This window comes from Phaenicophaeus curvirostris, chromosome 18 (assembly GCF_032191515.1).
Source record: "Phaenicophaeus curvirostris isolate KB17595 chromosome 18, BPBGC_Pcur_1.0, whole genome shotgun sequence".
In the NCBI taxonomy this organism is placed as follows: domain Eukaryota; kingdom Metazoa; phylum Chordata; class Aves; order Cuculiformes; family Cuculidae; genus Phaenicophaeus; species Phaenicophaeus curvirostris.
This window is the reverse complement of record NC_091409.1, coordinates 933,871-958,222: the sequence shown is the minus strand read 5'-3', so window position 1 is coordinate 958,222 and position 24,352 is coordinate 933,871. Positions and strand designations below refer to the sequence as shown.

The 24,352-nt window shown below is 42.6% G+C and overlaps 1 protein-coding gene across 1 annotated transcript in view; it reads left to right on the top strand.

Annotated features, from left to right (window-relative positions):
• The window catches only part of KCNB1 (potassium voltage-gated channel subfamily B member 1), a 109,067-nt gene extending 93,008 nt beyond the window's left edge, over window positions 1-16,059 (top strand). The window contains exon 2 of the mRNA XM_069872002.1: window positions 12,355-16,059. Within this exon, the coding sequence (XP_069728103.1) occupies window positions 12,355-14,376 (2,022 nt within the window). The 3' untranslated portion in view covers window positions 14,377-16,059. The remainder of the gene's footprint in view (window positions 1-12,354) is intronic.
• The last annotated feature ends 8,293 nt before the right edge of the window (window positions 16,060-24,352 follow it).

Below are 24,352 nucleotides of genomic sequence, written 5' to 3'. Positions count from 1 at the left end.
AAGATGTTTCTGACAGAAGATAGTCGAAATCACATGTCAAAGATTTGAATCTCACGAAACCTTACTAGCAAAACTCTACAGAGAACAAGCTAATTCTCTGGTATGCTGAGGGAGCAATACGTAATATATAAGGTGTTAAGTGAAGAAAATAGTTGTTTTCTATAAGGCATTTTTACCACCGCACCTTCTTCTCCATGGTTGCCCAGCTGGGCAGGGTGAAGTTGAACAGCATCGTACAGAAGCTCAGGATTCACTGCTTCATTTTTTTCTCTCGTGCTTTCACTGGCCGCTCGCTGAAAACTACGGTTTGGGATTTACCAATCCAGGTGGAAACCCTTCAGGAACAAGCTGTAGTTTTCATGCACGTTATACAGCTTGCAACCCATTAACTCATCCACAACAAACGTGGAGATCAGAGCACAACTGCTGCTGATTTACAGAAGTGAAGCAAGTGTTTGGTGTGTGCAGGGATACGGGGCTGCTGCCAGAGCCCCCGGCTCAGGGCAAGCAGGAACGACCCCAGCACTGGGATTCTTTAAACATGGCTGGGAACATTTTGGTTCCAGCTTATTTCCGCCTACCACTGAAATAATCAAATAATCTCTTGCCATTGGATTTTTTTTTTTTAAGTGTGTGTCTGAAATGATCAAAGGGGTTTTTCATGTGAAAAGCTGAGCAAAGGAAGCTCTCAAGGTCAAACCTAAATGGCCTAATGATTCTGAGACTCGGATCTGACCTCCAGTAGCAGCTATGAGCTAGGAGAAGATGAGCAGTTCAGGAACCAGGAAATGAAGCTTTTGAAGCCAATAATACCCTCTGGCAGTGAGCAATCTATCGACAGAGAAATGAGAGAGAGACAGAAAGCCACCAGACCGTTCAGCCAGGCCACGGGAAGGGCAGTGCCATAAAGCAGGCCTGTCTCATAAATAGAGCAGCAAGTTATTTGCCTTCCTTTCTCTTTCCCAGGGGAGAGTGGCCATGGGAACAGATGTGCTCTGTGCCCTCTGAAGGGGATGCAGGAGAGAGCAGAGTGACCCTACCCGCAGCAGGTTAATTGGGACACACGGCTGCAGTACTGCTATCCTTAGGATGTTTTTTCCTCTCTAAGAAATAAAGGAAAACGATAAGCCCATATTAGCTCCTGTGATGAGCCTGGCTGTTGGGCACCGCCTGGGGAATTGCCGGCTCATTCCACATAGCGTACAGAGAGCCTTCAGCTGCTGAGAACTCGCATTCACATCTGTGCGTGCCAGATTTCAACCATCGAAAGGTTATTCCTAGATCCCTTGGTAATTCCTATAAACTTATTTCCCTGGAGAGCTGATGGTTTTTTCCCTTAGCATTTTGCCCTCTTTAAATGATTCCCAATTTAGACTGGCTTTATTTTTCCACTCAGCAGTGGGTTTCTCCCTGTGCCAGGCTTCCTCTGTGTCTCATTTCCAAATGTGCTCAGCAAGTCCTCACCAGACCAGGTCCAGCAGCTCACATCAGGCAGCAGATGACTGGCAAAAGTGTTGTCAATGAGAGATGATGGATATTGCATGCATTAAAAAGCTATATTTTAATACCTACAGAGGAGCTGGGAACTTTTGCAAATCTTTCTCTATTGGGGATTTGCCACATTTTATGCTGCGCTCGTGACGGGGCCAAATGGCAGAACAGAAATGGTTACTCATTTCTGCAGACTTCCAACAGGGAGATGGTGAGGTAAATCTCCTGGTGCAGCAATCAACATTTTTCAATAGCACGAGGAGTTTACGTGCATCATTCAGGACCCTGTTAACATGGACAAGCAAGCATATAAGGAAAGAGTTAAGAGCTGCCCTCGGGAAGGTGGGTCTTACCAGTTTCCCTTGATGGAAGAGCAGAGAGCTGAAGCATCTGCCAGAGCTCATTAGGGATAATGCAACCTGATCGGAGACAGAGCTTTATCCAGCAGCTAAAGGAACCCACAGGGTGGCTTTCATCTGACCTTGCGCTGGATTGCAGAGTCCCTTCCCAGGGCACGGCCTCTGCAGACCTGCTCGCTCTTTCCCAAGTAAGTTATTGCAGATAGAAGGGGCGGATGCAGGGACCGTGGCACTTGGGCGTTACACCTGTCATGGTCTGTCTGCGTTTAGAGGGACAGGTTATTTTCTGCTGGCCAAGCAGAAATGTCCAAACCATGCTGGAGCTGCTTCCTTGCCGTGACTTGGAAACCACAGCAGGATGAGTCAAGCAGAGCCGCGCTCGGAGAGGAAAACAGTGGGCCCAGACAAGGATTGTTCAGCTGAACAGTAATGACATTTCAGAACAGAAACACAAAAAATAAATGACCTGGCCCCAGTCCACATGCAGTACGTGTTTTGCAAACCCCAAGGCTGTTGTGCTCACAATCTGCTCGATGTGCGAGATAACGGGACCGTTTGCCTGACAGAAAATCCCGAGTTTCCCAGGACATCAAACCCATGCATTTCCCTGGAATGACAAGTACTGTCTTTGCCAAACAGAACTCAAGATCTTCTCCCCCAACGTGCCATGCTAGCGTGTGTTTGTTTAGCGAACAGTTACTAGGAGGCCTCTAAAAAAAATGACTGTTATTCATGGATGGAGGTGGGGAGGAGAAAGAAAAACAGTGCCAGTGTAGCCAACAAGTTCAAGTAAGGTTCAACTTTGCTATTCCAAAATCTGCTGCTATGATAGTGAGACAGTCAAATCAGCTCAAATTAAGAGCTCAGGAAGGCTCAGCCTTTCAAAGAAGTACATTCGTGACAAGATTAATTTCTGCCAGACAGTGTATAGCATGGTGTCATCCTATATTAACACAGAAACCCTAAACAAAGAAAAGGCAACTGAAAAATGAGCTAAACCCCAGTGAAGTGTATCATTTCCCTTGATCTTCAGCGCTGGTCTTTACTATCCTGTACGTGGATTAAAACACAATACATCACCTGGCACGGTTCAGCTGCCATTTACAGGAACCCTTGCCTCCTCCTCTCTCTCCCATAACCATTCACTAAAGGCAGCCCACCTGCATTTTTCAAACTGTCTCAGGTGACTTTTATTAGGGTTAAGGGCAAAAAAAATTCAGTAAAACAGCAGCTAAAAAAAACAAACAACAGAAACAACCCCTAAAACAGTATAAAACCAGCTCTGTTCCCTATCAAGATGGACAGAGGTTTTTTTCCTTCTATTTTTCTGTTCGTTTTTTTTTTTCCTTTGATATCCTTCTTTCTGTTCAGCTGTAGTTTTCTGCAGACCCCTCAACACTGCAAAAAGTATGGTAAAGAAGAAGTAAATTCTTGTTGTAAATATAATTCTCGGGTCCCAAGGTACATAAATAAATCTCTGCTGTTTGTGATGACCCCAGGAGGGTGAGAGTAGCAGGATGATCTCAGAGGTCTCTGCTGAAGAAGGGATGAGAGAAGGAAGGGGCTGCACGGTGATGGGTGTCTCGGTGCTGGCCTGCCTGAGCAGTGTCTGTTGGGAGCACGCTGGGGTGCAGTAGCATACGAGAGGCTATCCTAAGAGATTTCAAAGCTATCAGAAAGCCAAGGGCTATGTGGAGTGGGTGTTTATTCCTTGTGATTTGAAAAGGCTTACTGTTGTGTCACTGTGCAGAAGCCAGTACGCATGGGAGTGAGTGTTCCCAGACTGCCAACCAGCACTTCAAAGAGTTTGAGCTTTTCCTGAGCTCAAGAGACATTTGAAAAAAAAAAGATCCCAACACCAAGGAAAAAACCCAACAAAGAACCTGGTATACATCTCCACACTTCATTTTCTTTATTTATAGCTAGAATGCATCAAAATTGTCTTACTGAGCTGAGATCAAACTCTTGTTGAAATGCTGATGTATAGCTGCCTTTTCTTTTGTGTTCAAACAATTTTTGTATCTACCGTCTCTACTTAACACTTGCTACAGCCTCATACTAATATGAATGATTAATTGCAGATGATTAACTTTTAGCTGCTTTTGTACATGGTTTGTATACAGTTGTTGCTATTTATTAAATACGTGATATCTAATCCAGTGTTTAGTGCTTACAAAGGGACGAATCATCTGTGCTTGAGATTAAAACACTTTGTTCGGTTTGTGCCAAAGCCCTCACCAAGGGCTCTGCTGTAGTTAGAGAAAAGCCTTGGGGACCCAGGCTTGGGAGGCGTGGACCCATGTGTGGACGTGTCCCTGCATCAAAGCCCTTCTGTCTGATATCAGGTCTGCCTGCCAGACACGAAGAGAAGTGTGGGCACGATGGAGAGCAGAGAAGCTGATCAGGGAAATGAGGTTTTATCAGAATAAAGAACTGAGAAGCAGGGAAGTATTGATAGCTCAGGGGGGATCCTGCAGAGTTGTTTTCCACCACCTGCGGGCTTCATATGTCTCTTCTGCCAAAAGAGGGGTGCCTATATCAAATTTATTTGCAGGCTACTTGCAGGGAATAAACAATTCACAGGTGTACTCCCTTGTGTGAGCCCAAGGCTTTCTCATCAGTGCCACCAAAGCACTGTAACCTATGGGCAGCCTGGACAAACGCTGCATCTGTGGTACAGAAGGACTTTTCTCCCTAAAGTAACACATCTCCCCCAAGGTGGGAGGCAGCAGAAGGGCCTCAGCATGTATTTTGTGCCCTTGTTTCAAGTGTCAATGGAAAAAACCTTCTGAACTCCGCTGGAGAAACCTCTTGTGACCTGCAGAAAGAGCCCAGGTGCAGCAGTCCCAATAAGCTAAAATCAGCCCTTGGGAGCAGCCTCCTGAAATGCTTGAACACTCTGGTGAAAGGGCCACGTTAGCATCAAACATATTAAACAGGTAGAGGATATTGTCACTGCCTTTCTGTCTACAGGATTTACTGTTCCTGCAGGCTTTCCTGTCTCTTCATAATGTCATTAGTGTGGCTGATGCTGCTAACTGGATTTGCCACTCTTATGAACACATTTCTGGAAAAAATGTTGAACAGGTCACCATTTTTGCAGATAAAACATCACTCGAGCTGTGTTCTAATTTCCTCACTATGCAGCAAACCAGTATGGTATCAATTACTAGGTAAATCTCCTTGCAGCAGAACTAATTATACCTTTTGGTGAGAAAGCGGCAGTGGAACTGGTTTAGTCTTCCAAAAAATTCCACGCTACAATATGCAGGACTAATGTGCTTCACATTTGAAAAGAATTAATATTAATTATTCTCATGCATATTCATGAAATGAAGACTGGTTTAGCAATCAAGCTAATAGTTTTTGCTTAATTACATTTAGTTGATTTCATGCTATCTTGGCACATTCCTGATTGAATTTAACCATTAAAAAAAAAAACCTCCCACAACTACTCTAGCAAACACCAACACTTTCAGCTCAGCATCCCCTGCAAATAGTGTCTGAGGCTGAGCAGACTTGTTGGGGCAGTGGGAGTTGATCACGAGCATTTGCTTTCCCTGATGCAGGATAAAATCACAAAAGCATCTTGAGGAGCAGTTCCCAGGAATTTGCCAGTGCTGAGGGTTAAGACATTCTTTTTTTTTTTAATTTTTTCTGAATCTAAACCATTCTCTACTTGAATGCAAGACAGATAGAAGGAAAGGAAGATGTACCTGAAAGAGATGCACCAAGCTGGAGGGGTGGGTTTGTCTGGGCGGGTGGTCTGGAGTCTGGTCCTGGTAACAGCTAATCACTTGCTGTGGTGCAGAGGGCTGAAGAGTAGGTGGGATGTTCTGTGCATTGTGGGGGGCAGAAGGGGCTCACCATGAGTCTGTCTCTTTAGTTGCCTTTCAAGGAAAGATGAGGCTGTGGAATAGCCCACTGCCATTCCCCACTTCTGTGGGGAAGATGAAGATGGGTTGGGAAGGGTGGATTGGAAGAGCGCTCATGAGGAAGACCCTGAGGTCAGGCTGGTGGGGAGCTGGAGAGAGCAGGTGCTGGTGTGGCTGGATCCTTCCTTGGCAGCTCAAATCACCCTCTGACATGCGGGGCCAGAACGGACCATGCTGCCACGGCTGGAGCACGGCAGTGTGGTTTGTGTGCATGGACATGCAAGGAGGACACGCGTACAGTTTGAGGTTGGATACCTTGCAGTCGTACTCCTTGCTGGGGTTGTAGCCTTCCTGGGCAGAAGGCAAGGACAGGAGAGAAATGGGAAAACTGAGCTTTTGTGTGCTGTGCATTTGTTTTCTTCTTGTCCCATGCTAACTGCAGCAGAAATAGGACAGACTCTCCTCTCTCATCTGCTCTTGAGCACTATCACTGCACTGATGTCTAAAGGCAGTATATGCCTTTGAAGTTTGCCTTTTCCGTATTTTCATTCATTTATCATTTTCTTCTCCGGCACACTGTTTGCATCTGGGCTTTGCTCAGAAGGAAGACTGACACCATTTATCATTTAATGGGGCTTGATAGCTCTCTGACAAATAAACATGTTCCTAACAGCATTAAGGAATTTACAAGCAGCCATGCCTGAAGGCTACTTTTCTGCCCACTTTAGCTTAGTCAGCAGCAGTTGTAGCTGCAACTCTTTGGGTGCCTTTAGGCAAATGGAGCATTAACATATAATCAGCAGAGGTATTATATCCCCTTTTAAATCAAACAGACTTATTCTCTCAACAGATAAAATTATTAAAGCTATAACTGAAACCAAATAATTAACCATTATTCAATCTGGGCTTTTCCAGACCATGTCAAAATTAATATCTCAAGTATTTTCAAAGGGAAATATAAATGGTTTTACCTTGATTTTGGTTTTATGGATTTTATACTATGCAGTAATGCTTACAGAAGAGCATAGGAGTTTACATTCTCAGAGGCTGTGGACAGACACTGGAGGCACTACAAGGATGAGAGTGAATTGATGTGTGCAGCGTCCTACCCTTCCAGAGCACGTATCTCCTGGTGCAAACAGGAGTCAAGGACCCCTTTGGGGCAGGATAAACAAGTGGCATGTAAAGTGCCAGACCATAGAGAACTCTTAAGCATGCATTTATATTCCATGGGAATGAGTGGGACTTAAGGGTTTTGGAGAGTCAAGGTCTTACATTGCATCTTAATATCCTTCTGCATGAAAAAACAGGTTAAAGGTTCTCTGTATTTCCTTTGCAACTCTATCCCCCAGTTTGGCCTCAACTTTTTTTCATGGTCTGAGAAGCGAGTGTCATTTTTCATTATGCCCTCAGCAATTTCTACAGAAAACATCCTGCAAGCCCAATAGTCAGAATCATGACATCAGAAGTGACCATGTTTTGTGAAGTCTTTCAGTTAATAAATAAGTAGGCAATTTCTAGTGAAGACATGTTCTCTAAAACAAGTCCCTGTCAATAAATACCATAGACATGTATAGCTGCCACAAGAAGGAGACGTTATTCCCATGCAGAACAAAGTGAGGAGGAGATTAGAGGAACTCTCCATCTGTTTCTGCACTGCGCAGCACGTGGGATATCGCTCAAAATAAACCATGCTCTCTGTTTCCCAGAGCCTGGGAAGGCAGAGGCTGGCATAGGCATGGCAGGATGGAGCTGGACAGTGTGATTTGAAGTATATTGTTTGCTCAGGAAAGTAGGGGGACTGCTGGAAAAATTCCTTGGTAAATGGAGCATATGAATGAAACCTGGTCCTAATGCCAAGTTTATTCTGCAGGACTTGATAGAGCTAAAAAACGCATTAGACAAAATCATTATTGAACTTCTTGATTACATAACCATTTCCTCATCGTATTTCCAAGAATATTGAATCTATATTCAAACACCCTCCTACTCTCTCCCACACACCACCCCTTCTCCTTGCTATATCAGCTTCATTACTGAGTATGAAGACAGAAAAAGTATAGGGTATGTTGCCATGAGCAGATAGATCTTAGATGCTTACACTGAGATTTTAGAGCCATCTATGGGATTTGGACAGGAATTCTCATTAAACTGAATGGTCTTGAAAGTCTCTGGCCTTATCCCTTGACCTTAGTTAGGGTCTTCAGCAGTGCGAAGAACAGATAATCAAGCAATAAATATCACCAAACCTAAATATTGGGTTAGTCCCTGTTGCCTTAAGCTTACCTCACTCTGTGCTTTCTTGGGGGTGGCACGCACAACTTTGCTGCCCACAACCTGCTGCTACCACAAGCTCGAGAGAGAGACGGGAATTCTCTGATCAGACTGGCTGCTTCGCAGATGCCCCTTTCCCCCCGGCGATGAGCACGGATCTTGCCAACACAAAGGGTGAATCCTTTGTGCCGGTCTCACCCGGGAAGCAGGATCAGGCTCTGTGCAGTCGATATCTCCTCAAACGCGTGGTAGAGGTTGCTGCCTAATCTGGGGAGAGAAGAGGGGATTTTGGAGGAGGTGGATATTAATGGCTCGCAAGCGTGGCGCATCCATCCTGCCTCAGGAAGCAGCAGTTACATACAAAGTGGCTACACTTACTCAGATAATCAGCTTGCTTGTCTCATTTGCATGTGTAATAACCAGCATGTATGTACAATCATGCTAATCACTTCGAGGCAACTGTTTTAAATTCATTCAAAATATCGCCCTGCGTGTCCTTGGGTTGTTTAACTTTCACAAAGGAATCACAGTAGCAATCCAGAGATTCACTCAATAAAAATCTTTGCAAAACAGTCAGTTTAACGGAAGATAAGTTTTTTCTGGAATTCTGCCTGTACATGCTGAGACGTGCACTGTAAACCAGTGCTGTCATTAGGAGCCCACCCAATACCCTCAGCAAGTCACCTGGAAAAGTACCTGATGGGGAATTCCACATTTTATGGTGTGTTGTTACAGGTGAAATGTAAGACTAAACAGAGAAGGGAAGAGGAAGGGAACAACACAGCTTCTCTTTTGCTATCTGTTGGAGGAAAGGGTCTGAAAGTTTTGTAGGGAAAAGCTACTCTTAAACCATGTCATCTTTATGAGCAGTTTAAGGAGTGTTTGTGATGTTCTGCTGTGGAGACCTGGCCAGTAAGACCTGTCCTATCGTAACCTGCTGTTATTATCTCCAGTGGACACTGTGTGAAGACTGTGATGAACAGCTCTCATGGATGTGGCAAGCTAGAGATTCTGTGAGGCCAAGGTAGGAAGCATTAGACAGACAGATGGTGATTTCTATAATCTGAAATCTAAGACTGTAAATACATTGGGACAGAGCTCTGGGCCACTGAATGCAGTGCTGATGCCCGAGAGCAGCAGCTGGATACAGTTTTCTATGGATAACTGCTCCTCGGATGGTTTTTGTTGCATAGTGGATGCTACCAGGGCAAGGTATGCGTTAAAGAAGGATCCTCTAGACTCTGCTGCAGATATTTTATCTCCCAGTTTTTTCTACTTTCCAACTGAAAAGGGCTTTGAATACCTGAGGACAGCCAACTCACATTTAGAAGTTTTTCTTAGCCTGACATGATTCCCAAAGATGTATGATTGCAGTAGATCAATAAGGGGAAAAATCTGTATCTTAGGAGCACAGGTGACATTTGCTGCAACTTGCAGGAGAAATGATAAACGTCTCTCTCTGTTTATTGCTTAGCTCCATGCTAAATCTGCTAAACCCAAACCAGTTTTTACCCTCAGATCTCTTAGTTTTCAAATTTATGTTTATCTGGCATTGCCTTGATCTTCAAAGCAGAAAGATATATCAAAGGAAACAGAAAATTTGACACCAATTACTGCCGCCGGATGCTATCCACTGAATAAAGATGGAGTGTTAATATTTACACTGAAAGTAAAGGAGATAAAACACACTAGGAACATCTAAATCTATAAATAAGCCCTTCCGTATATACTGGGCAGAGATAAAACCAAACAAAAAAATTGAAATTACCATTGAAAACATCCCAAACACCTACAGAAACATTGGGTTGTAAACAAAGAAATTGTAGCAAAAACACTGAAAGAGTCTTCTAGGAAAGCAGATCTGACTCCCTGCTTCTCAGGGGTATTACCTGGTCTGTAGGAAACAACCACGCAGAGGTAGTTAGCTTCTCCTCACTTCACCATGAGAATCTTAGCTTACATTTTATTCTCTTAAGTTTGAAGCCATCAGTTCAAGCGCTTTTCCTTCTGTCCATCTCTGCTTCTCTTTATCCTGTGGTTCTTCCCCAAGTCTTCTCCACAGCTTCTTTGGTCACTGACTTGAGAACTCTTTCTACCAGGCAAACTCCCCATTGCGCAAGTTGTTGTGGGGTTGTCTGTATTCTCAGCAGCAAATTTATGGAAGGGGAAAGTAGCGAGGAGAAGGCAAAAGGTTTGCTAGCACTGTGGGGGTGCACAGCACAGCTAGCAAAACCCGTTCTTTTAGCCATCCTGTTTAAAAAGGAAAAGGAATCTTCCCAGCATTTTTCCTAGTAACAATTTAGCAACTGAAAGTGGGGCTGTTCTAAAATTCCCAGTACTAGAACATTGTATATGAAGCCATTTACACTGTTCACTTCTTCCATTTAATCCAATTTAGAAAATGAAGCTAGACTCTGTCACGGAGCTAATTTTTGATTCTAGTCAAATCTCATTCTTTAGAATAAATTACTAGGTCTGCAGTATCACATACAAATCAAAGTTATAGAGTACATTTTAGTGAGTTAAAAGGTAAATTATTTTATTACATTGAGTTGGAAGGGATTTTCTTAACAGCAAGTGGATTTTAAATCAAAATTGTAATTCTTGCCTTAAATTTGGAATTTTTTTTTAAGATATTTAGGCTTTTCTCCTAAAGTCATAGCTTAAGCTTGCCATATGAGTTTCATTTAATTCAAGTGAAGCTTCCAGCCTTTGTAGACCAGTCCTGCCTTTTAGCTTTGAGGAAGAGGTGAGGCTCTACTTGAGAAGACAGCACTGTTTCTGAACCGTATTGGGACTGTAGGTTTCTCCTATAGCAGCAAGGCTTGTTCCACTGTAGTGATTCTCCATGTAGGGATAAATGTTTATAAGTCTGATATTTTCTGTTAGGAGATCTGTGTTGGGCTTGACTGAAGAGAAATCCTGCAAGAATTTATTTCTCCAGTCCCCCAGGTGGTAGCTGTGGATATGCTGGTATTGTGGGGCTGGCTGAGAGAGGTCACTGTGGGGAAACCTAAGATATGGGGAAGGAAGGAGTGCGTCAGATTTGCAATTTATGATGTAGAACTCCCGTCATACATTTTATAATTCATGGCTTAATATTGTGTATCTAGTCATCACACACATACAATGCAATTGATTTCATGCTGCTTTTCCATCAAGCAGGAGAAAAACAATCATAAGGGACCAGCTTACACTGAAATGAATACATAAAACATTAGTCACATATACGTGTGTTTTGAAATCATTGCTGTATTTTGGCAGTAACCTAAGAAACTATATATATTCTTACCCAATTAACAAACTAGAGAAATCATTTACTAGTAGAAAAAAGCACTTCTCAAATTGTCAGCTCTAAGCCCTCCCTAAAATCACTTCAAAAGAAAACGTAATTAGGGAAACTGAAAGGCATAGCATTAATGTTTTTATAAAGCAGGTTTGGAAGGACAGCCTGCCTACATCAGCTGAAAGGTGCAAGCACACTAATCTAGCACTCCACACTTTCTGGAGTCAGTGGCCCAGGATCTGATCAGATTTATGTGGGTTTTTAGAGAAGCTGCTCCCTGCAGACTCTTCTCATTGCACTTGTTTGCCCAAGAGCTGGTTTCTGATAAGGGATGAGCTCTCCAATGGTTGGTTCTGCCCTGCCTTGACTGCCTCAGAGTTGTGGAGTTCAATCTTTCTGGACGAGTTTGCTCTTTTCCCTGGTTGTGATGAGGAGCTAGGATAGCCAGCCAGTTGCACACAGAGTAGCTCAGAGCTCAAAATGTTTTAGAAAGCTTGGTAAAGCCCTCATGTATTTCACAGCCATCAAGTTTCAAATTAGCGATGAGTCATTAAAAAGAGTGTATTACTTGTATGCTTATATGCAGTACAATTTTACACGTCTCTTTAATTAGCCACAGGCACCCAAAATTACAGCTGTAACTGTGCATTAAATGGAGGACGTTGCTCTGATCGAATCTTGCATTCACAATTGTCTTTCTTGCTTAGATTTCAGAGCTTGTTGTCCAGATGGGCTTTGTTGGGCACCTAATTAGTAGTTAATCAAAAGCTCCTGCTATGAACTGCTTTGCAGCCCTCCTGGCATCCTAGCTGCTTGATACGAGTTCCTTGACTACACAGAAAAGAAGGCACAGGAGTTGAAGTAGATGCTTTACCTCCTTTATGCATCTGACATAAGTAAAGCAGTTTCCACAGTAAAATCACCTAGGATGCATTGGTTGTCTAACATCTGTCTACTAAGAGCAAAATTAGTCTTGAAACGTGTTAAGTGGAAATACAGCCCTGAGTTAATGGCAATGATAGCGTAATATATTCTGAGATGAACTCACTCTTTTCTCTTTCCTTTCCAGATTTTGGCAATTATTTCCATCATGTTTATTGTACTATCTACAATTGCCTTGTCCCTTAACACACTTCCTGAACTACAAGGCATGGATGAATTCGGGCAGACCACAGATAATCCCCAGCTTGCCCACGTGGAAGCGGTGTGCATTGCATGGTTTACAATGGAATACCTCTTGCGGTTCCTATCCTCACCTAAGAAATGGAAGTTTTTCAAAGGCCCACTGAATGCTATTGATTTGCTAGCTATCTTACCGTACTATGTCACTATCTTCCTCACAGAATCCAATAAAAGTGTACTTCAGTTCCAAAATGTACGACGAGTGGTACAAATATTTCGGATTATGAGGATACTCCGGATTCTAAAGCTTGCCCGGCACTCAACGGGTTTACAGTCCTTGGGGTTTACACTGAGGAGAAGTTACAATGAGCTTGGATTACTCATCTTGTTTTTAGCCATGGGCATTATGATCTTTTCCAGTTTAGTGTTTTTTGCAGAAAAGGATGAGGATGATACAAAATTCAAGAGTATCCCAGCTTCTTTCTGGTGGGCAACGATTACCATGACAACAGTAGGCTACGGAGACATCTACCCCAAAACTCTTTTAGGTAAAATAGTAGGAGGACTGTGCTGTATTGCTGGAGTGCTGGTGATTGCTCTTCCCATCCCAATTATTGTCAATAACTTCTCTGAGTTCTACAAAGAGCAGAAGAGGCAGGAGAAAGCCATTAAGCGCAGGGAAGCTCTTGAAAGAGCAAAAAGGAATGGCAGTATTGTCTCCATGAACATGAAGGATGCATTTGCCCGTAGTATAGAACTCATGGACATTGTGGTTGAAAAGAATGGAGACAGCATAGCCAAAAAGGATAAAGTTCAGGACAATCATTTATCTCCCAGCAAATGGAAATGGACCAAGAGAACACTCTCAGAAACTAGCTCCAGTAAATCTTTTGAAACCAAGGAACAAGGATCTCCAGAAAAAGCCAGATCATCTTCAAGTCCCCAGCACCTCAACGTCCAACAGCTAGAGGACATGTATAACAAAATGGCAAAGACTCAGTCCCAGCCAAACCTTAATACTAAAGAGTCAAGTCAGCCGGGAAAGCAAAAAGAAGAACTAGAAATGGAAACTCTTCCCGGCCCTATGGTGCCCTTGCTGACAACTCGTACTGATGGGATCATTGACATGAGGAGCATGTCCAGCATTGACAGTTTCATAAGTTGTGCAGCAGAGTTCCCAGACTCTGGGAGGTTTTCACACAGCCCGCTCACTACCATTCCCTGCAAAGGTGGCATCAATGTGATTCAGGAGCAGAGCAGGCCAGAGGGAGGTGGTGCCAGATTTGCAGAAATGAATCCAAGTTCTGAAAGCAGCCACCATTCTGCTTTTTTTATAGAAAGCCCCAAAAGCTCTGTAAAGGCCAGTAATCCCTTAAAACTAAGGTCTCTGAAAGTTAACTTCATGGAAGAGGAAACCAGCACATTAGTACCAGCATCAAATGTACTGAGAATATATCCGGACTCTCTGAAGAGCCGGGGAGCTGCTGCCGCCGCCACAGATACTTCCTTACTCTCTGACAGATCTCTCATGAGCCCAGAAACCTCGATTTACACAACTGCGAGTGCGAGAACACCTCCAAAGTCACCAGAGACACAGACGGCCATAGCTTTCAACTTCCATGATGCTGGTATACACAAATATATAGATGCTGACACTGATGATGAAGGTCAGCTGCTTTATGATTCAAGCCCACCTGGAAATGTGAGTCCCAAGTACAAAGTTACAAACAGTGGCTATTTAAAGCAAAAGGACAATGTTTATAGAACAGAGAAGAACCATCTAGAAGCTGCTGCTTTACCCACCTCCCCAAAGCTTATAGGACAAAACTGCATTTACTCTATGGAAGGTATCACTGGAAGAACCCAGGGCAATCAGGAGACCGTCAGGCTAGAAAATCACATTTCCCCAGAAGTCCATGTATTACCAGGCAGTGGAGGACATGCTAACACACATGATCAAAGCATCTGAGATGGTCTCCAAAAGAACTTAGTGAAAGTCTAAAGAATGTCTTTACAGTCAACACAAAAAAAAGAGCTTCTGCATGGCATGAACTTGGCTGAAACGAGCCACCTGTTTCTAAAAGTCTGGGCGAGGTCCAGTGTGGGTTTGTGAAAATGTCCTTCTCTGAAACAACTCTAAAGACGTTGCCCACATCAGTCAAAAACAGGACTGCAAATCATGATCACACATTGATCTCCTTTCATGTTGTCCAGTGAAGCCAATGTGACCAAATATCCATCCATTCCCCCTTGAACGCTAGAGCTCCTTTTGGAAATATTAACATCTGATTTGCATTAGTTCCATAAAGGATGCCAAGGCAGCCAGATTTGAACTCTGGAATAAATTGCTGGGGTTGGTATAAAGCTATCAAAAACACAATGCTCACTGCTTCAGGGCAGCTGTTCCCCATCTACAGCTTTCTCTGATGGATATTATGTCTAAAGGTAATAGGGAACTCTTGCGTTATTGGAAAATCCAAGCAAAAAAACATTTAAAACAAATAACAGCCTAGAGAAACCAATTATTAAAATGCTCTCTGTGTGTTTAACAATACGATATCCTGTAGGACCTGACGTTTTCCTTTGAAATATCAGCAGGGTGAGTTGCACCACTTGTATCTAATTCCAAACATCCCCTAGGACATAGTGAAACTTGCACTTACCCTCTGCTAAAAATCGATACCTGCCCCGGGGCTGGCACATGGCCCTCAGGGGACCCACAGCCCACGTTGGGAAGGTGTGAAGGAGCCATGCAGAAGCAGGAATGTCCAGAGGCATCGCAGCTAGACACCCTTCCCGGAGCCAGGGAGCACAGGGCTGGAAGGTGAGCTCAGCTCTCGCCCTACCCCTCCGCGGAAGGGAGCTGCTCGCTGCCCTGCCCAGCGGGGATGGTCGAGCGCGGCCGCTGGCCCCTGCGGCACCTGCCAGGGGCACCGGGATGGCTCCTGGCTCTCCCTGTTCCGCCCGCGTGCCGACCCGAGGCGTCAGCCAAAGTCTCGCCCTTGGCATAGGAGAGGAACCGATTGGTCTGAAGCTTTTAGCGCCTGAGCGGCGCAGTGAAAGATATGCAAGCGTTACATAAATATGCAAAAAGAGGGATTCGTTAGCGACCCACCCCTGGCCTGGCTGTGCTCTCTCTCACGAGGAGGTCAGGCAGGAGAGGCTCCTGCAAAGCTGCAGCACGAAGCAGCTGCGAGAGACAGGAGAATCAGGCCTGATGTTTTAGTAACATCCAGTCATTTTTAAATGAAACGAGGAAAAAAAAAAAAAAAGAAAAAAAAAGATCCAACCATTTTAAATAAACAGAACTAGCAGCCACCAGCCTAGGTTTTTAAAATATTATTGTTTCAATAAAGTTATGTCAAATTGTGTAGGAAATAATTTGTCTTTGGTTTTTAATCTTGGGGGGGGAGGAAAAGCACTTTACGTTGACTTTTTGTTGTTGTTGTTGCGATGCTGGAGTAGGATAGCAGAGTGTAACAATCAAGCACTTTAACCAAGCACTATTTTAATTTGTGCCTCCTGTCGTGACCGTGATTTGTTACACGCCTGTAGCAAGTCACAACCTGTCCTGTGATAACTGTGATGGTAATCTTTTATGTTGTTCTCTGTTTCTACTGTAAAACTCAATTGTAAATAACTCTGTCAATGAGCGTTTCCTGACCTATTTCTGATTACCTGCCGGGGCGTGTAGCGATTTGCATGCAGCAGGTCCAGGGACGTGCTGAGACGTGGGACGCGGGAGCAGAAGCGCGTGGGTGGGAGGAATACCCCGAGCCGCTCGAGTCCACTGCGTTCTGTTCCTTCCTATTGTTAAAAAAAAAAAAAAGCCGTTGGTTAGTCCTGAATGTAAATGTCTGTCCGTCCAGGCTGTACAGTACTTCTGTCTGTAATCTGTAATAGTGAATGCAGCACGTACGGACAAAAGCAATAAGCACATATATGTTTTAGGAACTATTATGGGTTACAATGATAGCTTTGTTAGGTCTCTCCTTGGCACAAACTGTACACGCGTTGGAGTTTGCTCTGCTCTGCTCAGCCGGCCCCATCCCTGGGGTGGGACGCAGTCTGAAGGATCCACTCAGAAGTCACCCTTGCATCCCAGCAAGGCAAGACCCTGGGGGAGGCGAGAGTAGGACCTGAGCCACCACCTCACGAATTAGCCTGCCGGCAGCAAAAGAGACCTCGTGTCACGCAAAGAGTGACTCAGGAGGCATGCAAAGTAAGTTTAAGGTATTTATGTGTGCAAACGAGATGCTCCAGAGTATTTATACAGGGCCAATTCCTGAGGTTCCTCAGCTTTTACTCTGCCTTCACTCAGCCAAAACCACTGGTCTGCGAGTGGGCTCTTTGCTTGGTGAAAGACGTTAGGATTTGGCCATAGTAAATACAAGTGTACTTAGAGGAACCGATGTATTGCTGAGATACTAGTTAAGATTGAGTCGCCACAAAAAAAGTAAAGTGACTTTCCAGCAGATAAGCTTTAAATACTGATTTATTCTGTGGCTTTCTGAGGCCATAGAGTGGCAATGAGAAATTTTAAAGAGAACAGTCTTAACATAATCTCTATGTTTCAGTGATCATTCATGTCTGCCATCAGCACAAATGTAAAAAGAAGAAAAATCAGGGAAAATTCTTTTGATAAAGTAATTAATAGTGATTTCCAAGTTAAATATTTTTAAAGCTGATGCTTTCACGTGGAAGAAAAAGTCATATCTTATATATCACAAAAGTGAACATATTTAAATATAGCCATATAGTGTAGTATTTACCAAACTCTCATCCAAATTGATGTATTTGGTTTATATATGGCACTGAAAAAAATGTATAGATCAACAATTCTATCATTTTTTAACTGATAATCAACTGGTGCAACTCTCCTTGTAACCAAAGGCCCTCTGTCTGCCTTGTGTGATCACTTACGACACACACCTTATATCATCTATTTAGTCCTACCTTTAAAGTAGCATTTTATTGAGTCACTTTTGAAAGCCAAATTCAAAAGTTTTATTAAAAATCTACCTTTTAAATCTGAATAGCCAAAGTCCTATAGATTTCTTATAGAAAGCAAATAATTTAAAATTAAGCATATAATATGCTTGAAGAGCATTTCTTTCTTATTTGTGTATGAAGATGTAGATCTCATTTTGTGCCCAGTTAAAAAGGAAGTATGTTTAATTTATTTTAATGAAATAAAGCCTGAATATGAAGTATGTACCTATATATGTGTGTGTGCATAATACACATACATATAATGTAAGCACTGGGAAATCTACTCTAACATAAAGCTATGGTAGACTAAATCTGTACTCATTACAAAAGGAAAGGCAGTGCTTTGAAAACATAATGCTCACCAAACCCTATAGACACTAGAACGACGATTTCTTTTTATAGTTTGTTTGATACATGTTTCCCAAAGCTCATAACAGTTGGGGAAAATATGCAATATCTCTTGCATCGAGCTAAAGCATGCAGTTTAATCACTGATATTTGGCATTCAGGTCTGCGAATTTACTGTGCATCACGTATCAAGCAAGCTGACAGAGTTTCAGTGCTACTGCAGAAGGCGTCATATCTGGAAAGACAATGTACGTGTGATGTCTGTGCTTGCTTGTATCTTATGCCATCAACATTGGTCTCAATACATATATATAAATATATATATATATATAATATATATATATAAGGAAAGAATGGGTGCAGTTTTCTTAACTAGGAGGCAAGAATCCTTGGAGATTTAGCCTTGAACGGAGGAAAACAGCAGTCACATTGCAGTAGATTTCTCAGTGCCTTTTCTTAGAAACTTCACCTAAGCACACTTAAGGAAAAAAAAAAAAGAACCAACGAAACAAAACATTCTCCTGTGAAATCCACATTTTTCCGAAAGGTTCAAGAGTCAATAAATGTAGAAGAAGGAAAAAAAAAAAAAAAGAGGAAAAGAAAACCCGCAGAACGCACATTCGCTTCCCGAACATGCCGTGTGTCACGTGCCGGGGAATATCTGTCTGTGCAAGTCACGCAGAAACACATCGAGGCGGTCGGTTTCTTTGGCAACTATGGCTGTGATAAACTGTAGCCTTTTCTTCCCTTGCAGCTAATAAGATACACATTTCTAAGGAAAACAGTATTCTCTTCTGTAAAATTGTAATGTATTGTTAATATTTGTACCTATTGTATATTTATGTCTTGACAGAAATGACTGGTACAGTTTATAGTAAATAACAAGTGTATTTAAAACTCATCGCAAAGACAAGGTTTCTAAAGCCAAGTTCTCTCTCTGTTGATACGCTCCACATAACATGATCTCCAATAGTTTTTTATGCCTCATTTTAAAGCGCATAGTAGAATTACTGAATAAAGTAGCCAAGCGATGGAGACCGTGTGGCACCGATGCCCTCCTGTGCAGCTCAGGTGGGAGCGAGATGGGGGGTGGGCTTCCCCGGTGACTCCAAATTAGCTCCAACTTCTTCATGTTTGGGCAGTCACTTCTGCTTATGGCAATCAGAGTGAACAAGTGTTACCTTAGGTTGCTTTAGGATCACCCACTTGGGGAGAATATGGCTTTAAATAGTTCTTGAATAAAGTACAGATGTTCTAGTTACCTCTGTACCTTCTGTTTGCCATTGTGTTGGCTTTATAAGAATCTGATGTATGGAAAAGTCATATGACTTTCATGCATTCCAGAGTAGTCTATTTTTCTGTTCAGATTTAAAAAAAAATTATATATATATATAAAAATATAAATATATATCTGTATTTTTAGCAAATTTATAATAGGGCAATCAAGTCAGATTTCTTCTTTTTGTATTACAGAATAATATATTAGATGCTTTCTTGGTGTTCATTTACATAGCTGAGCCCCTAACCTTTTTGTTGTTGTCATTTTCTTTCATTCTGCAAAAAATATCTGCAACATCCCTCCTGGAAGTGTGTCTGCAAAAGGTCACTGAGTTTGTCTGATGTTGTCATGTTTTTGTATTTTCCTGTTTATGGTGCATAAAAATAACCAGGGACTGGCTATGGAAACTTCAGTCGTTCCCTTTGAGAAACACAGAAGCGGGCCACGCTGCCCCTGCTACAGCCACTGGCTTCATGGTTAGCCATAGCCTGGGCTTCGGTGGAGTTTTTCCAGATTTACACCAATTAAGCAGAGAGCATAAAGAAGAGAAAGGGTTTGAATCTGACTGTCCTAAAGATTATGATGGATCGGGGATAAGTATCAGAATTCAGGCTCTTACTTTAAGGCGGTGACCTGATGATGCTCAGGCAAAGCGCCCACCTTCATGAGAGTTTTGCCTGGGTTAAAGCAAAAGGGTTACGATTTTTATTTCCCACTGTATTTTGCAATTTCTATTTTCAGTCCCAGGCACAATCAGAAAATAAGAAAAAATTACAGGGGAATAAAAAAACCTGAATGTATATGTTCAGAGAGGGACTGGATTTGGATTTGGTTATGGTTAAGTCCATCCTTATACCTGCTTACTTAATGATCTTCCTTGCTCCTTTATAGCTGTACTGTCACTTAAATTCAATAAAAAGTCCATGAGATAAATGTGCATCCTGAAGCTATCATCTCATGGCCTGTTGAAGTTTAGCACGACAAAGAGTTTCGGACCAGCTCTGTAGCTCTGCATAAACATTTCCTTTTGTCTGCCTGTGTGATTTTCTTATACTCCCACCACAGTAGGCAGTAAACCCGAAACAGAAATAATTTGGGAAATCACGTTTCAGAACGTCCAGATACCACCCAAATGAACAGAATAACCAGCAGACTCTGTTATGTGTGTGATTATGTATCAGCAAGACTTGTTTGCACATGAGGTTAGTAGAACTGGGTGGGATTTTTCTTTTTTTCTGGAAGCCATTAATGCAATAGTCCACTCTATCTTACATCAAAGATCACATAAATCCCTTCAAAAGGCACCTTCCGTATCAGTAAATTTGTTTGAGCATAGTCAACAAACCACAGAAAGCTTCTAGTCAGACCAGTTTTAAGTATCCACCTTCAGACCTCCCACACCACAACAGAAATGACCCAAATACCAACCAGCTCTTCAAAGAAGAGATGTTTATTTTCCAGCATGTGTTTTGCACCCTATGCCGATCAGATTTAGGCTCTTGCACTGAAACTTTGTCTTGGCCAGACAAAGGAAACCTTAGGAAATCTGAAAGTCTGCAATCAGGATGTGAATCCCCTTTGTTGCTGGTGTTACCTAAGTCACAAATAAGTGTCCTTTGACACCAATGGAAGGGTGCCACAAGTGTTCCTATCTGTAAATACTGCTCAGAATTTTGCTTTGCTTGATTCTGGCTTCATCGCACAAGAAGTCTTCAGTCTAGAGGCTTAGAAGAGAAAGCTTTGTTTTTCCTTTTAACTAGAAATAATACTATTGATATTCTGTAGGACTAAACAAGGATTAATCTTTGACATTTTTAAAGGGGACTTTTCAAGACTGTAGCAACACTACCTTCAAAAAATAATAATGAGGCTGGGCTGAGTACAAAGACCCACCCAAACTAGAGCCTTGTGGAAGCCAGGGAACCAAATTTACATGAAATGTCAAATTCTGTGCTACTATAAGTGAAAGCCCATTGAGGTCAATGGAGCTGTGCCCCGTCTAGGCCAGTAAAGAATTTGGATATCTCTAAAAGCAAATGGAAAACTAAAGGCTCTATATGACCTCAGGGACAGAGGTGTCTGTCCACAGCACCTGTGAGGAAACCAGTGGGGTGAGGGAATGGGAAGCTGAGACAGGTCAGTGAAGCCTGGGAAAGGAGGGAATCCTGCGTGCAAGAGGATGACGATCACATCCCAATTTTGACTAAGCATCCCTCCGTGTCAGCTCACTCCATGGGCTTGATGCTGCAAGAAGCATCCCAGACTCACAAAAGACTGTTTCTAGAGCAGGACCACAAGCTCAGCCACACAGTTCAACACTCCCAGCCCTCGATCCAGGGACGTACTGACACTGGGAGGACCCTACCGGGAGACTGGGCCATCAGTTACCTTTGATTGTGTCGCAGCCTCTGGTCCTATTGGTAATCTACATTTAAGACCATTCTAGGATTAATCAGTTCTTCTCTACTCTCTGTACTTCATTTAGGAGCTCTGCCCATTATATCTTCTCTTCCTTTGATGTCTCACTGCCCCTAAGACCATTAGCCACATGTTGGCTCGTGTGATCACTGGGATTTATTTTGTTTATGTCACTTTTGTTGGCTCGTGGCAAAGACAGAGAACATTTTTTTTCCACATTCCTTCTGGCTTTTTGGTGGTGGGTGCAGAAAATTGCTTTTGCATTCAAACATTCCCTCTTGGTGTTTCTGGGGGGAGAGTGGGCAGCATCCCCATGTTACTTTGAAGCCGTGATACTGCAATCAGAAAGGCCAGCCACAGCTACCAACCAAATTCACTTTTCAGCTAGGTTAGCATTAAAAAAACATACCCTGACTTACTGCAGCAGAATCCTGCTTTTTAATCAGGCCAGTGAAGCAGTTCCTGAATGGGGAGAAAACACTTAATGAGGCATGTGCTGTTTAATAACAGCTCTATGCCCAAGGAAGGATCCTGGGGCAGTCTGTCACTGCGCTACATGTTGTCACTCTTCAGGCTCAGTGTTTCACAGGGCTGGGAACAGCCCCAGGTCTCCCTTCTCCAAAAGCACAGGATGGCTGCTGGACCTGCCGAGCTCCATCAGCCTCTGAACTTGCTTTAACATCCCATGAGCCCCAGGCGAGAGCTTGCTAGAGACATCTCTAAAGGGCAGCAGTAAGCATCCGTAGTCATTGAAGGATAAGAAAGCCGTGGGGTTCCCTTTAAAACAAAAATGTGATATTTATCAACAAATGAAAACTGGAAAAAAATGTTAGTTTCCTGTGGCTCAGCTGGTACATGTGGCTCAAATTGCTTTTGTATCTGGAAATTGAAACTGTGACCCAGATTGAGAAAGGGCAGAAGATACGACAGGTTTCTCCATTGCCTTGCACTTCAGTTATTTTTTTAAACCTCAGCAATGGTGAAGCTATGGGGATTCCAGTTCCATGTGTCTGTAATGAAGGGCAGCGCTTCTTGCCTCTGCCTGACAGCCCAGCAGATCCTGCACGTCTTGCACAATCTCGTCACTGGGTTATATTGGATCAAACAAGGGGCAACACGTCAGCAGGTGTTTTCTCCCCATTTAAGCAATGTTTCAATACCCTGGCAGTCTGGGGTGATTACAGCAACATTAGCCATATACTAGTGTACTTAGAGTCTTACATTTTTTTGTAAATTTTATTTAGTCATTCTTTGTTGAAGTTTATTGACCTCTCCAGTTGTTTCCGTAAACAAATTATTAAAAGAATCAGTGTCTTTATATGCATGTAGTAGTATGAAACTGTGATCAATGTGTGACATTCAGAAACTGTACTGTCTTGTAAAATATGTCCAAATGTCTAAGGATTTTAAAGCAATGATCCCTTACTACAGACTGCAGAAATAAATAAAAAGGTATGGATAAAAACCAAAGCCTTTATTTGCTCTGTTTCACGGTCATATATACTGGCCAAAAATATAACTACCATCAGCTGGCACTGAGTTGATGCTTTAGCTCACTGCAGTTGACAGCAGGTTTAGACATATGTTATTTTCTCATGGATAAGGCCGTGATTCAGGAAAGCAGTGCCGAGCTTGACACCTCCTGTTTTAAGTCTGACAGATTCAGTGCATAAACAAACCTGTGGGCTTCAATCCTCATGCTCTGTGGACAAAACCTACCCACCATCTCCTGTAGCCACAGCCAGGGTCAGGGAATCGGGCACCTCCCAGGTCCTCTGCACACAGAGCAGGGGGTTCAGCACACAGGGAAATCCCTGTCACACACACACAGTGCCTGGAAATCTGCATCTTGAGCATGAAATTGTGCAGATGTGGAACCAGAGGCAGATGGGAGAACAGCCAAGCTTGGGAGACAAAGAGCTTTGGGTGTGAAAACTAGACAAACGGGCTCCTTTTGCTGCTACTTCAGGTAAAGACTTGAACTTTCTTCTAGAGCCACTGTGATTTTCTTCTCCATCAGATTAAGCAGTGGGTTGGTTAGATTATGCAAGTCATCAGAACAAGAGATTTAAACTGCTCATGAATATTTTATTTGCATTGATTACCTCAACATTTTTCATACTGGAATGAAGTTTACGTAAGAGTCTTCAAAGTTTTAATCTGAAGCCCCTGATTTGCGGAGATGTTAAATTACAGATATTTCAAAAATCTTAAAAGAATAAATACATTCCTACCCAGATCAACCACTTGTTTGTGCAGTTTCTGCACTCTACCCATCCTCACAGGTTTCTGCACATGCAAATCAAGACAAAAAGACTAAGTGCACGGTTATACATCTTATTTTATCCAGTCACCATATTTGCAAATGGAAATCAGAAAGTTAAATGCACAAGTGGACAAATCTTGCAGAAGTCCATACACAGCATTTTAATGGCATGTTTCTGCATTTACTTGTGTTCATCTTCAGTTTTGTAAGGTCTTTTTAAGAAAAATCTAATTGTTCAGTTGAGCGTTTCATACAAGCAGTGACAATGACATCTAATAAGATTAAGGCACTGAATTTGAGGGGAAGTTTACAAATGAAGAACTAGAAAGTGGAAAAAGTCCTTTAACATATGTCTTCCTCTTCCACTTTCTGCTAATGATTTTTCTTGTTATTTGCCTGCCAGCTTGAGCATGCTAGCTCCCGAGTTATAATCCAGTATATGTAATTATACTGTCCAAGGAGGTTTTCTCTATGAATTGATTTACTTTATGAAGTCAATTAAAATAATGCCTATCTCCTGAGGCGTTGTGGTTCATTCTTGTGGGCCAAACCTATAGATATTAAATATTCTTTTCCTACTTAAAGTATACTACAGAAGCTTTGCGTTGCCTAGACCCTCCACCACACATCCCCTCAACCCTG